This window comes from Ricinus communis, chromosome 8, assembly GCF_019578655.1.
Source record: "Ricinus communis isolate WT05 ecotype wild-type chromosome 8, ASM1957865v1, whole genome shotgun sequence".
NCBI lineage: Eukaryota > Viridiplantae > Streptophyta > Magnoliopsida > Malpighiales > Euphorbiaceae > Ricinus > Ricinus communis.
In genome coordinates this window covers 16,402,811-16,416,891 of record NC_063263.1, presented here as the reverse complement: position 1 = coordinate 16,416,891, position 14,081 = coordinate 16,402,811, and the positions used below count along the sequence as shown (strand labels likewise).

General features: G+C 25.9%; 1 protein-coding gene across 2 annotated transcripts; it reads right to left on the bottom strand.

Moving 5' to 3' along the window:
* Nucleotides 1-1,879: 1,879 nt before the first annotated feature.
* Nucleotides 1,880-8,302, bottom strand: LOC8279904 (probable LRR receptor-like serine/threonine-protein kinase At3g47570). Of its 2 annotated transcripts, XM_048378664.1 has the most exons (5): nt 7,783-8,302; nt 7,055-7,567; nt 6,183-6,329; nt 2,556-4,562; nt 1,880-2,455 (listed from the first exon to the last, which is right to left on the bottom strand). In XM_048378664.1, the coding sequence occupies exons 1-5, from the start codon at nt 8,261-8,263 to the stop codon at nt 2,106-2,108; spliced, it is 3,498 nt and encodes a 1,165-aa protein (XP_048234621.1). In that variant the 5' UTR covers nt 8,264-8,302; the 3' UTR covers nt 1,880-2,105. The 2 variants fall into 2 exon arrangements, with proteins under 2 accessions (XP_048234621.1, XP_048234622.1); XM_048378665.1 differs by lacking the exon at nt 7,055-7,567.
* Nucleotides 8,303-14,081: the final 5,779 nt, after the last annotated feature.

Here is a 14,081-nt window from a genome sequence, read left to right as displayed (position 1 = left end):
GAAAGTGACAGTGGCCACACCTCATAATGATGTTACCTATATATATATATATATATATATATAAAGAAATTGATTTTATTATTTTTTCTAGAATTTTGAGATTACAATATGTTAATTTGAGTATATATACATAAGCTGCAACGGTTGCCTATTTTATACATTGATTGCTTTATAAACGATGTCCAACGTCCCTTTTTATTTCTAAGAAAGGTTGAAGTGATCTTTCCCTGGTATAGGGTGGTTGCTCCATTTCCTGGCAGCCTGTAATAAGTAATCTTGCACAGGCTTTTCTGCATGTGCAGTGTCTGATACTCCATTTTCTAGTAGCTTGTGATGAATAGTCCTGTATAGGTTTTTCTGCCTGTGCAGTGGCTCCCCTTCTTGTTCTTTATGTTTACTGTCTTCAACAATATGGCTAAAATTCCCTACCATTATATAATCAGAATAATTCAGTTTTCTCAATCATTTATCTAGCTTTTGAACTTGCACAAAGTAGAAAGCTAGGAGTTTTTCTTTTCCTATTTTTTTTTTAAAAAGAAAACTACAAAGAATTAATCAAGAAATGAAGAAAGAAAACCTGAGCTCCAAACAAGCAAATGCAGATTGTGGAGTTTAAGAAATATGCTATCGAGTCAGATAACTTTAGTTCCAAATGCATTACCAAATTTGACTTTTACATAGAGATTGTAATAATGATGAAGTATATTGATTTGATGGTCAAAAACATGTTTATATCTCTCAATTTATATTAATTAGTCAGTCGAATATTTTAATTTTTAATTTAACTTAATATATATTTAAATTTTATTTATTTTTAATATTTAAATATTTTTAATTAAAATATTAAACTGATTGAATGATTAAAACTCAAAAAAAAAATATATATATATATATAATCTAATTCCATTAAATACTTACTACATACATTCTAATCCAAAAATGATATCCTTTTATTATTTATTTTTTATGAACTTAGCATCTTATGTAATGGAAGCTAATAATTACTTAATTTTTTAAGAAGCAAATGACAAGGGCGCCATGTAAAATCCAAATCCTAGCACCAATGTACTATGTATTCCCTCTTTTTATAAATATTTTTTCGAATTTAATTTTGACATCCAAGGATCTTTCAAATGGTTCATTACTTTATTATCTGAAATCATTGAATTAGCAGTTTAATGACTTCCAATCTCAAAATTGCAAGAAATTAGAGGTTCAATTACTAAGATGCTATTCACTAATTTATTCTTTTTCATCGATAGGATGCCATTATTAGGATACCATTTGATGAACAATGTTAATTGATTCAATATTTTCTTTATTTTCTTTTATTTGAAACAGAAAAAAAATTAAAGGAAAAAGGTATCTTTAGCCCTCTGCAGTTTTGTTATTTTTTTGACAATTCCCTTTTGCAATTTTTCTTTTTTCTTGGCGGAGGCCACTTTTGGGAGTTGCAAGTTTTACAGTTGCAGTCCTGGGCCTTCATTTGGGCAAAAGTTGTGTTATAGAAATTGCTATCTGAAATCTCTAATATCCTCATCCAGAATTAGTCACTCCTACTTCTAAATCATGTTTTATAAGAATCTTGCACAGAAGAGAAGAACCAGTGTATCAAATCAAGAAATTGGGTGATAAACCTGTGAACGAGTCTGCAACAACATATACAATCCCACAATAAAAATGGCTATTCTTACTTCAGATCCCTATGATGCCAATTATGATGATATGCGCACTGTTCTTGCCTCTGCCTCTCATGCAACTTTCACAACTGACCATCTTTCATTTCCCTGTGCAACCACCCACTGCATAAATTAAAATCATAAATGAGGTCTGGTCAACCTGATGTTTATGCAGCATTATGTGATTGGACATGTACACATTTGAAATGAAGATGAATTTAATTGTATTTAGGAAGAACTGTCATAATTATTTTCACACGAACAATATTGAATTATCTGTGAATCCTGAAACACTCATCTAAATAATGTTGATCAACACTGGACATTCCAGTTATTGAGATTGGCTTTGTCCGAGGAGACACTTCCATCTATGTTGCTGCAAATCCAAACACTGCAATATTACCTTACTTCGGTCTTATTTCAGATTTAATTAATATCCTTGAGAAACTTCACTTTAGTGTGATTGAGAGTGTTGAGAACATCCCTTATATTTGGCCTTTCCTCAGGTAAATCTGCAGAACACTGAAGGGCCACTTGCATGACAGATAATATGCAATCCTTCTTAGCAGAAAAATGTTGTTCCTCAATCCTTAGCAAATCGGGGTCTGTAATTTGAGTTACGCCACCAGGTACTGACTCTTGAACCCATTGCTTCATGCTTATTTCCTCATTAAACATATCATCTGTAGGCTTTTTTCTTGTGAAGGTTTCCATTAACAAAATACCAAAACTATATATGTCACCTCCAGTTGAAACAACTCCTTCTGATCCATACTCTACAAATACATTAATTTCGTTTATTTATTACAATACTAAGGAAAAAGAAAAGCCTAGCTAGTATGGCATTATACTTTACATAGAAACTAGATACATCACCTGGTGCCATGTAGCCAACAGTAGCTAATGTGATGGTCTGTATGAAAGAATGCTCATCACCAAGGAGTTTTGCAATGCCAAAGTCAGTTACATGAGCAACCATGTTCTCGTCTAGTAGGATATTGCTGGGCTTTAAATCACAGTGAACTATTGGCATTGCATAACCATGATGAAGGTACTCTACTGCTGATGCAACATCAAGCATTATGTTCAACCTCTCTAGGAGTTCCAAGAAATGTTTCGGAGAACACAACCATTTTTCAAGGCTATAATTAGGCATGAACTCAAGAACTAAGGCTTTAAAATCAATGTTGATATCACTGCAACTTGTTATTATTTTGACAAGATTTCGATGCCGAATCATGCGCAATACTTCACACTCGACATCAAAACTCTTGAATGCTCCTTCTACCTGCAAATTGAAAACTTTTACTGCAACACTCGACCCATCTGAAAAAGTTCCTTTGTATACTGACCCAAAACTCCCTCTACCAAGCAAGTTCATCTCGTTAAATTTATCTGTTGCCTGTTCAAGCTCTCGATATGAAATTCTTTTCAATGTTGCCAAAGGTAACAATCCTTCAGTTATCCGCATGTTCCTTTTGCGAGACCTGATGAAGATAATAGCAACAGCCGCCACTGCCAAAATTGTTAATCCTGTCGCCATCAAACCATACCTCAATGCAAGTTTACTAGCTGCCTTTGATCCTTGATGAGTGCTAGTTTCACAGGGCTGAACTTGAAGTTTAGCGGCACCACATAGTCCTTTGTTCCCCATAAATGATTTAGCTGATAAATTTATAAAAGCTCTTCCATTTGGTATCTCTCCTTGTAATTCATTGAAAGACACATTGAAATATGTGAGATACCGGAGTTCCTCCAAGGACTTAGGAATTTCTCCAGAAAGACTATTGTTTGACAAATCCAATAACTGCAAGCTTATTGCATCACCAAATGATTGAGGGATAGAGCCTTCCAATCTATTATCAGCTAAAGAAAGGTTTAATAGAGTCTTAAGGCCTCCTATGCTAGATGGGATGTGACCTGATAATTGATTTCCTGATAAATCAATTAGTGTCACAGCTTTCAAATTGCCAATATCTACTGCGAGAGAGCCACTTAAAGAATTGGATGATAAGTTTAGTTCCAGGATATCTGCAAGCCTCCACAAAGTTGAAGGTATTGTGGAATTAAATTTATTCATTCCCATGGAGAGAGTCCTTAGAGAATTCACATTGCCTAGGCATGATGGGATTTGTCCAGAAAGCGCATTCACCTCCAAATATAAATAAGCCAAACTCTGCAACTCACATAACTCGTAGTGGAAAGACCCTTCTAATCTATTATAGTGAAGTTTTAATTCTTGGAGCTTCCCTAATGTTCTTATTGTGGTAGGAATGGTTCCCCTCAAGTCATTTGCACCTAAATCTAACCAACTTAAGCTGCTTAAGTTGCCAATTTCTTTAGGAATGGTGCCTGTAATTCCACAATCAAAAATCTCGACCACTTCGAGAGAGGAAGATAGATTTCCAACAGAAATTGGAAGATTGCCATTTAATGGATTGTTACTCAGATCAAAACGTCTCAAATGTTTGCACTTTGTCAAAGAAGAGAACAAGGTCAATCCTGAAGACGAAGATTTGATGGTCAGGTGATTTACCCAGAAACTGAAAACCTCTAGGCCTCTTAAATTACCAAGCTCATCAGGAATAGGGCCAAAGAATGAATTCAAACCCATGTCGATAATTCTAAGTTCGGAAGCATTAAAGAGAGAAACAGGAATCGGACCGGTGAAGTTATTATCTACAACAAGAAGGTCTTCAAGATTCGGAAGATGGAGACCTAAGCTCGAAGGAAGACGGCCCGAAAGTTGATTAATAGCCAATATTATCACCATCATCTTTGAAGCATTATAGATACCAGAGGGAACGAGTCCAGTAAGATTGTTAGCTCCAAGATCTATAACTTCTAAGTTAGCAAGGTTACCAATCTCATTTGGAATTGTACCTGTCATAGTTCAGCTCTGTCATTTGACGCTATACTTTATAAAAATAAAATCAGCGTAAAAATAAAAATGAAATTTATAGAAGAAAATAGAAAAAGAAATAGAGAAAGGAAAACGAGTCATCATTAAATCATGTGAATTTTAGGGTATCTAATTTATAATAATATGTTTATTGGATGAAAGATAATAAAATTTAGATTAATTTAAATAAAAAATTTTATTTTAAAGATAATTTATAAAAACATTATAATACTTAAGTTTATCTAAAAGTTACATATTAATATATTTTATGTAAATTTAATTTAAATTTTATAAATTTTTTTGAGTAAATACATAAGTAATTAAAAGTTACCGTAAATTATGGAATGTGAATGCTATATATATATATATATATATATATTGTTTTTCCTAAAACAATATAATAATTTGACGTTAGAACTAATGTCAAATTAGAAATTTAAGAAATCAAGCCAAATTTAAATATTGGATTCAATCAATTTTGCTACTTTTCTTTTTGCTGAGTCAGTTTCTTATAAGGGAATTTTTGACTCTTAATTATCAAAATGGATTTAATTTTACCCGACCCACCAAATTACTAGTCACTATAATCAAATCTAATAATTTGCCATTTTTCAAAAGGAAAAAAAATCTAATAACTTGGTACACCTATAACCTCCTTTTCTTAAATTATGGATTGCCTGTATGCCAAAGAAAATAATTATTATTTTTGAATTTTATATAATAACAATTCAGTTAAACCTATTCAAATCCTAGCTAGCCAAAATAAAAATAAAAATAAAAAGATAAAGAAATACCCACCAACTATCTACTAACTATTTCTTATTTTTATATATTAATATTTATTAAATTATCATTTTATGTCAGATGTTTGACATTAAAAAAAATTTCAATTCATACCATAACTTTTTAAACCATCAAATTTCTTTCCTTTCAGCGAGTAAAAAGCGGAGATAGAGAGAACAATACTTGTCTAGTGATCACGCAATTAATAAAGTTTAATTAGTTAATGTTTTATATTGTATTTTGATATAAATAGATTTTTTTTATAAGCTTTATAAAATTATATTTTATGTGTTTGATGTAAATAAAATATTTTATGAAATTCTAGAGCATTAAATTTTTGAAACTAAATATAATTAAACTAAATTTTTTAAAATGAGGTTCTTTCCTTTATAAAGAATTTTTAAATAAATTCTACATTTATAATATTAATAAAACTACCATTAATTTAAATATATATTTTCTCTCATTTATCTTTTTATTTCAAATCATTATTCAAATAACATGTCATATTAAAAAAAATTCATTTAAAAATAACCTATTAAAGATTAATATATAAATAAAATTTGAACTAAAGATAATGTTTTCTTTGTTTTTTTTTTTTTTTTGAAATCGAACGAAAGATAATATTAAAAAAGAGGAAGTGTGATTGGTCTATCATTAATGTACATACGAAACCAAGTCTGACCAGCGATCAACATTGTTTTATTTCATATATTTATTTACTTTTGCAATTATTATTTATTTTTGCAAGATATTGAACAAAAATAAAAAATTTACATGGCAAACAATTATATATGTAAGTATGTATGATAACAAACCTGTTAAGCCATTTTCACTGAGTATAAGTCTCTTTAGCTGAGTCAGGTTTCCCAAACTCGAAGGTATGGGACCAATTAAACCATTACGGTGTAGAGTTAGTCTCTCCATGTAGAAAAGATTTCCAATAGATGTTGGAATTTCAGTGCCTATAATGTCAAAAATATATGTGTCAAAAGTTATTTTTCAATAAACAAGATATCAAATTAATTATGAGAAGAATAAGAAGCCATAATTATTGAAGCTTATTATCCGACAATTTAACTTATAGACAGCAGCATCTCTAATAAAATTCTTCATATTATCATTAAAATTCATCAATATTCAACTATTCACAAAAAAAAATAGTTGATTAAAAAATATTTAATTTTTCATTTTCAACATAAAACTAATTAATAATAGACACAATGCATTTTTAAGCTTTGTAATTTTTTTTATATTTTTATTGAGCACCTAATAATTCTTAATCAAAGCAAAAATAAAAAATAAAAGGACTTAATGGAACAAATAAAAATCTTATGAAATAAATAGAATATCATTTGACGAATATGTATAAGAAGTCTTTTAATAAAATTAAAAAAAAAATAACATTATAAGGACTCAATAAAATAAATAAAAATTTAAGAGTTCAATAAAATAAAACTGAAAAATGTTAGGAGTCTAATAATGGATTTTGCCTTATTAATATGCTAAAATTTTCAATTATAGAGATTTTATTATTATGTAAGTTGCTCCTGTCAAAAAAAGATTTAAGCTATCAAATAAACCTATGAAGGAACGATTTTATTTATTTCTTTTTCTTATAATAATAGGGTTTAATTCTACTCATCCCTTTTAAATTTTCAACTTATAAGAAAAAAAGAATGATACTTACCTTTAAAATTATTTAGATCAAGATTTAATTCCTGAAGCATGGTCAAATTCCCAATATCCTTGTCTATGCTTCCTTCAAAATGATTGTAAGGCAAAATTAAATGTTTTAATTGCTTGCATCTGATCAAAGTGGAAGGAATTGGACCATGAAATAGGTTCCAACTCAAGTACAACGCTTCCAAATTGGGAAGATGTGTAAACATATTTGCTGGGAGATGGCCTGTGAGATTATTAAATCCAAAATCAAGTTGCAGAAGTGAAGGCATGGTGTTGTTATCCAAGATGGCTGGCATGGAACCTGAAAGCCTGTTATCACTTAAATCAATTACCTGAAGTGAAGAAATATTGAAAATACCAGAAGGTATAGAACCCGAAAAATTATTCTTCTCCAGAGACAATATTCTCAGGCTATTAAGATTTCCAATTGCTTTTGGAATATAACCTTGTAGCTTATTGGAAGATAAATCAAAAAAATTGAGCTTTGAGAGATTGAAAAACGACACCGGGATAACACCTGTGCAAAATAGAGTTCATATTTAACAGAAATAATGTTAATATAAGTAAAGCAATTAAAGCAAATAAATTACGATAAGTGCTCTTGGGTTTTGTCATTTTTGGTTCAGTATTCTCAAATCATTAAGTGTTTTTCTTTTCTACATAAAGTTAGCCTCGAATATCATCTAACATATTTGAACAAATAAATGCAAACATATTAAGACACCTATTTACCTGTAAACTTGTTAAAGCCTAGACTCAGTTGTTGAAGTCGAGCGAAAGACCCTAACCATGATGGGATCTCCCCACTGAAGTAGTTTTTTGTCAACCAGAAAGTTTTCATCCGGCGTAACTTGGAGAGCTCATTGGGCAGAGATCCGTGAAAACTGTTGTTATAGAAACTGATAAATACCAGGAACGACAGGTTTCCTAGATGAGGAGGAACTGTCCCTGTTAGGCCCATGTCGGAAAGATCTAAAGCCGCAACTCTACCATGACGAGCTCCACAAGTAACACCTACCCAAGTGCATACGGAGGTAGTAGTCGACCAGTTGGTTGCCAATAGATTATTTGGGTCACGAATAAGACGAAGTTTGAGGGCAAGAAGACCATCTTGATCAGTGGCCAGGTTTGTTACACCTTCGACTAAGCTTGCAAAGAAACTATACAATAACATCATTATGCATAGGATTGAGCAAGTTCTTTTCTTCTCCATGACTGTAAGAAGCTTTAGTTTATAGAAATGGCAGGTGGGATTTTTGTAGCAATTAAATTGGTTATATATATATATATATATATATATATATATATAATAGACCCCACATCATTAACTAGGAAAATAAATGTCTACCTATTTAAAATGAGAAAGTGTTGAAGTGATTTAAAAATATTATAAATATAATAAAAAAAATAATTATAGTAGCATTGTTGTTATTTTATTGAACTCCTGTGATAATTTTATTTTAATACTTCTAAACTTATTATGTTTCTTAGGTATTACATTTTTTTCTGTTTTTTACATTATTTTTTTATTTTCACTCAAATTTCTCATTCTTCCTCCATGCTCTAAATTTTGATTAAATATAATTTTCAATCTAATTTTAGATTTGTCTTTATTTTTTATTAAAAATTTTATTTTTCTAATTTGCATGCATTTAGTATAGCTCTATCATTTATACTGTTATAAAAGTTGATTAAATTTCTAAAATTGGGATGATCAGAAATAGCTAACTTTAATTATCCATTTACTAACGTGTCGCGTGAAGTACCATTGACCCACCACCAACCACCAAGACTGAACTTGAATTCAACTTGTTGTTACTGTCATTTATTTAGAATATAATTTTAGTAATTGATATTTAATATTATTGACAATACAATCATTATTATTATATTATATATGAGTTTGTAATATTTTATTTTATTTTTTCCAAAAGCTTCTACATAATTGTAGTTAAATGAAATAGACTGGACAATATAATTTTATTCAAATAAAATTAAATTAAATTTATTCTTATTAAAAAGCAAAAGGCTAGATATATTATATTTAATCCATCCTAAATTTTTTTTATAAACAAGTGTCATGAGAAAAATATGTATGAGTTATTCATGATAAAAGAAAGAGTTAAAATAGAAAAATTTAGTATTAAAACTAGGAAAAGATAAAATAGAATAAAATTATTCTAAATTTTGAATAATTTTATAACAATACCATTCAAGTTATTTTTTTCAATTATATTTATAATAAATTTAAATTATACCACATTGTCTCAATAATTAAAAAAAAAAAAAAAAGATAAAAAGAATGCAATAAAGAGAAAGTGTCATATCTAGATAAGGGGCTTGTATCTTTAAATTTCCAATCTCAAATGTGAGTGAGATGTGGTATAAATTTATTTATTTTTTGTATGATTGGACTAATTTTAAAAAGTTTTATAAAATTCATTTATAGAAATTAAAGTTTATTTATTTAATTGAAATAAAACTTTTTTTAAAATTCAATATAATTAATTCAAAAAATTGGTTCTTTCAAAAAAGAATTATAGTGGTTATAGTTAAACTAAATTTTAACAAAATAAATAGAATTTTTAGAAAAATTTTAAATTATTAAATTAATATATATAATAATATCAAAATATCATTTTTAGATTTAACATTTTATTTTATTATTTCTCGTATATTTTCTATATGAATTTTATTTAATATATTTTATTTCAACAAATTTATTTCATTAAAGAAAGTTCCATTATTATTATTAAATACACCAAATATGAAAAATTATTTATAAATAAAATAAAATTTTTAGTAAATTTTAACTAAATATAGTATAAATTAATATTCAAATGACAAGAGTCTCTATTTTTAAAGAATAAACATCTCAAATTCAAATATTTTTTCTTTACAGTAGATGAATTTTTATTTTTATTATAAATATAAAAAATAAAAATTTCTTATTATATAGTTGACAGCTGATATAACCACTAAAGTTATCTACACAAATACCTCATCTTAATAAATGAGATTTGATTTAAGTCTACTGAAATGACACTAACAATAACAATTTAGTTATTAGCTGTCATCAACCATAAAATGACTCAAATAATTTACAACTTTGAATTGCATTTGTACAAGTGGTTCGCCTAGCCATCCCCACGTTCAAAATTCCGATTTAAGTGTGATTGGTACGGTGAATTTAGGATTAAATATATTCAAATTAAATTTTTTCAGGAAATAACTTTCCGAATTTGTATTTATAAATTAAATATATCTAATATACTTTTTCTAAACTAAATATTTTAAATTTTAATTGAAATATAAAGATTAAAAGTAATATTTATTACATTAAATCTAAATTTTAAATTTTGTCAAACATGCTTTATTAGTACATTATTAGATATTGTATCAGTAAATTAATGAAATAAATATTATTTTTAAATTAAATGTATTTAATTCTTACATATAAATTCAAAGAGTAATTTACTGAAAGAAAATGTATTTGATTTTTAAATATAAATTTAAAAATTATTTACTAAAAAATTTAAATTAATTGTATTTGACCTTTGTCCAATTGATATAAGTCAAGGGTGAAGTAAATTATTTTAAAAACTGTCAGTTTCTTATAACAACATGATACATGAATTTTCCTCCCATAAAATATACAAAATATCACCTAAAATATCCCATCTTTAATACTTAACTTACATTTCTTGTATGCACACTGAGATTTGACATATATCAACTTGAGTAGATCTCAAATTCAAGTCCTTTTACTCATATGAATTTAAATTTTAACTTTTTGTTAATTAATGATCACTTTCACTGTAAACTTTTCCTAGAAATTACAATTTGAAAGTGAAAAAGATAAAAATTAATTGCATACAATGATACCTATGTCAATTTCTATCCATAGGCTTAGTTATGATGTGCAATTTCTATATTTATTTTTTATCAGGATATTTTTTTTATAAGTTATTTTTTTCATTAAATAATGATTTTAATTTAGAAAATAGTCGTTTATTCAAACATTATTTTGGTCATAAATTTTCTTAATTTAAAAAATCATAACCGCACTTCATTAATCAAAAAACTTTACATGTATCAAATTTGACTAATATTAAATTATATTATATACAATACAAATTTAATAAATGAAATAACTAACAATATCATGATCATATTCAATATTTTATGATTTTTTCTAATATAATTTTTAGGATTTAGAAGTTTATCTTTTTTTCTTTCAATATTAATAGTTAATATATTAATTATAGATATTATTAATATGGTCTTCTTAGGATTATAATTATTATTTTATTTTAAAATTTTATATAGGTATAAAATTTGATTAATTATAAATACATATAATAAAAATTTAATAAATCGCATAATTACCAATATTTTATGATTGTATCTATATTTAAAATTTTTAATATCTTACGGTTCTTTCCTGTTATCAATATTGTTAGTCAATATATAATTACAAATAAAATAAATATAATCTTTTGTAAGACTATAATTATTATTTAATTATAAAAATAATTTATTAGTGAATATTTTAATTACATTTATACATATTATTATTTTAATTTAAAAGTATAATAAATATAAAAGTTGCACATCATCACTATTTTTATATATTAAACATCCCTAATGCATAACAGAAAATTCTGTAACAATTCTTTTAATTTGTATATATCCTTTAATCAGTCTTCAAATCTTTTTCCATTTTCTTCGTTATCGGTAACGATATAAAAATTATTAGAATTAACCACTTCGTTAATAAATTATTTATATTTTTTACTCACTTGGAATAACCACATCTACTGAAAAATGAACAGGATACCATATTAAAAATTTAAAATAATTAATTCATTAAGGTGAGAGTTAAAAATACAGAACCTCGCTAATAGAATTAAGTTTTGATACAATCAATACGAATTAGCTACTCACTTAGTTAGAGTTTTACCTTTATTAATTGTCTATATTTTTTATTCTTAACATCTTTACCATATATATATATTCTTAATATATCACTTGGCAAGTTTAATGTCCTAATCCATTCAATATTTATAATGATATATATATATATATATATATATATATAAATGTTCAGAACTAATTCATGTAAACTTAAATTATAGAAATTAGAAAAATATTTTGATATAATATTGTTATTTATGTCATTTTATTAAAATAAAATTTTTATGATATGTATTATTATTTTATTAAATTTTATATATGATCTTTTTAAATAAAAGCTAAAATTTCAATTTTTAGATCAAATAAAATATTTATCTTTATCATAAAATATAAAGATTTAGTTAAGTTTACAGTACTTCTTTCGTTTTATGGGTGTCTTAGTGATCCCAAAACTATAGAATTTCCACTGAAAATTCAACATCACTAACATAAAGAAAAGGAAAAAAGAATTTAATTTATTTAAATATAAATAAGCATTACTCAATTAATAAATATTTTTTAAAATTATAAATGGGAGAAAAATAATCAAAACTAAAATTTTGCTCAATTTTGCAATTTTGATTGGGTAAGATAGCAGTTGAGAATTTAATAACGGAAGAGAGCAGAAATATAATAGGGAGAGCTGCACTGTCCCTAGTGGGGGCAGAGGCCGAAGGGTTAGATGATTGTGGAATTAGTGAGCACCGATATTTTTGGTTATCTAATCCGAGTCAACTCTAATAAAATGGATGTGTTTGGATATTTAATCCGACCAAGCTCTAATAAGATGAATAGAAATAATTTTAATATCCGTACTGTGTCTGGATCGGGCTCAAATTTAAATTTTTAAGTATTCGTTATCTGAATCTGGTTATTTAAACGATATAAATATAAAGTATTTAATTTCAGTATTTGATAACCGTTTAAATAATATATATATATATATATATATATATATATATATATATATATATATATGTGAAATAAAATAATAAAAAATAAAATTATAAATTTTATTTAAAACTTTATAGTTTAAATTTTATAATATTTTATTTTTATTAATTATTGCTAAATAAATATTAATTTAATTATCTGAATATTTATATAAATAAGTGTTTAATGAATAGGATACCTACTATTTATTTAAATATTTATAAAATTTATTTAATAATTATATATATTAAACGAGTTTTTATCAAGTTTGGATAGTATAAGATATTTCTATTTAGATTCGAGACAGGTTCGGATAATAAAAGTAATTTTTCAAATGAGTTAAAAATAGATTTTTAAATATATATATTTTAATAAAATTCAAATTCAAATAACTTTAAATGGATAACTACGCTAGCGGTTGGCATCCTACCGGCACAGCCCCTGTACCGTGGCAAATGAATTAGATGGACTTTGGGTAGACCAGTGACTTAATTTTATATATATATAATTCTTTATTTTATTTATAATTCTTTTGATAATAATTGTTCAATCCATTTCTATATTTAAAGCATTTTGAATGATTTACCAATAATTTCTTATTCGAATAGTTAAAAAAGCATGTTTCAATATTTATAAAATTACAATAAGCAATCGTTTACTTGCATTTTATATGGTTGTTATAATTATTTTAATTATAAATAATAAAATAATTTAATTTTATAGATAAAATTTAATAAAATAATTAATTTTTATAGTTAGTTATAATATTTTAAAAATTAATAATAAAATAAATATTTTTAGATGTCTTTTTTAAATTTTTTTAGATATTTTAGAATTTTATTAGTTTCAAAATAATTTATTAGTATAATATAATATAAAAATTATTTTAAAAATATGTATATATAAATTAATACTATGAATATAATTAACGATTATATTTTTAGAATTAGAAATATTGTATAATTAGAAAACCACCTTACTAATTAGTAAAAATATTAAAATATTATTTCTTAGAATTAGAATTAATAGTAATTAGAAAGCTAATTTATTAGTTAATATAATATTGAAGATATTATTAAAATACTATTTTTTAGTATTAGAGTCACTGTTTAATTAAGGATACAATTTATTAATTAATAAAT

What these genes read in the sequence shown, in the direction of transcription:
- LOC8279904 (XM_048378664.1), bottom strand. Translation starts at nt 8,263, where the DNA reads ATGGAGAAGAAAAGAACTTGCTCAATCCTATGCATAATGATGTTATTG. An exon ending in TGATCTAAATAATTTTAAAG is followed by an intron (nt 6,330 to 7,054) that starts GTAAGTATCATT and finishes TTGACATTATAG; the next exon opens with GCACTGAAATTCCAACATCT. An exon ending in TGTTGGCTACATGGCACCAG is followed by an intron (nt 2,456 to 2,555) that starts GTGATGTATCTA and finishes ATGTATTTGTAG; the next exon opens with AGTATGGATCAGAAGGAGTT.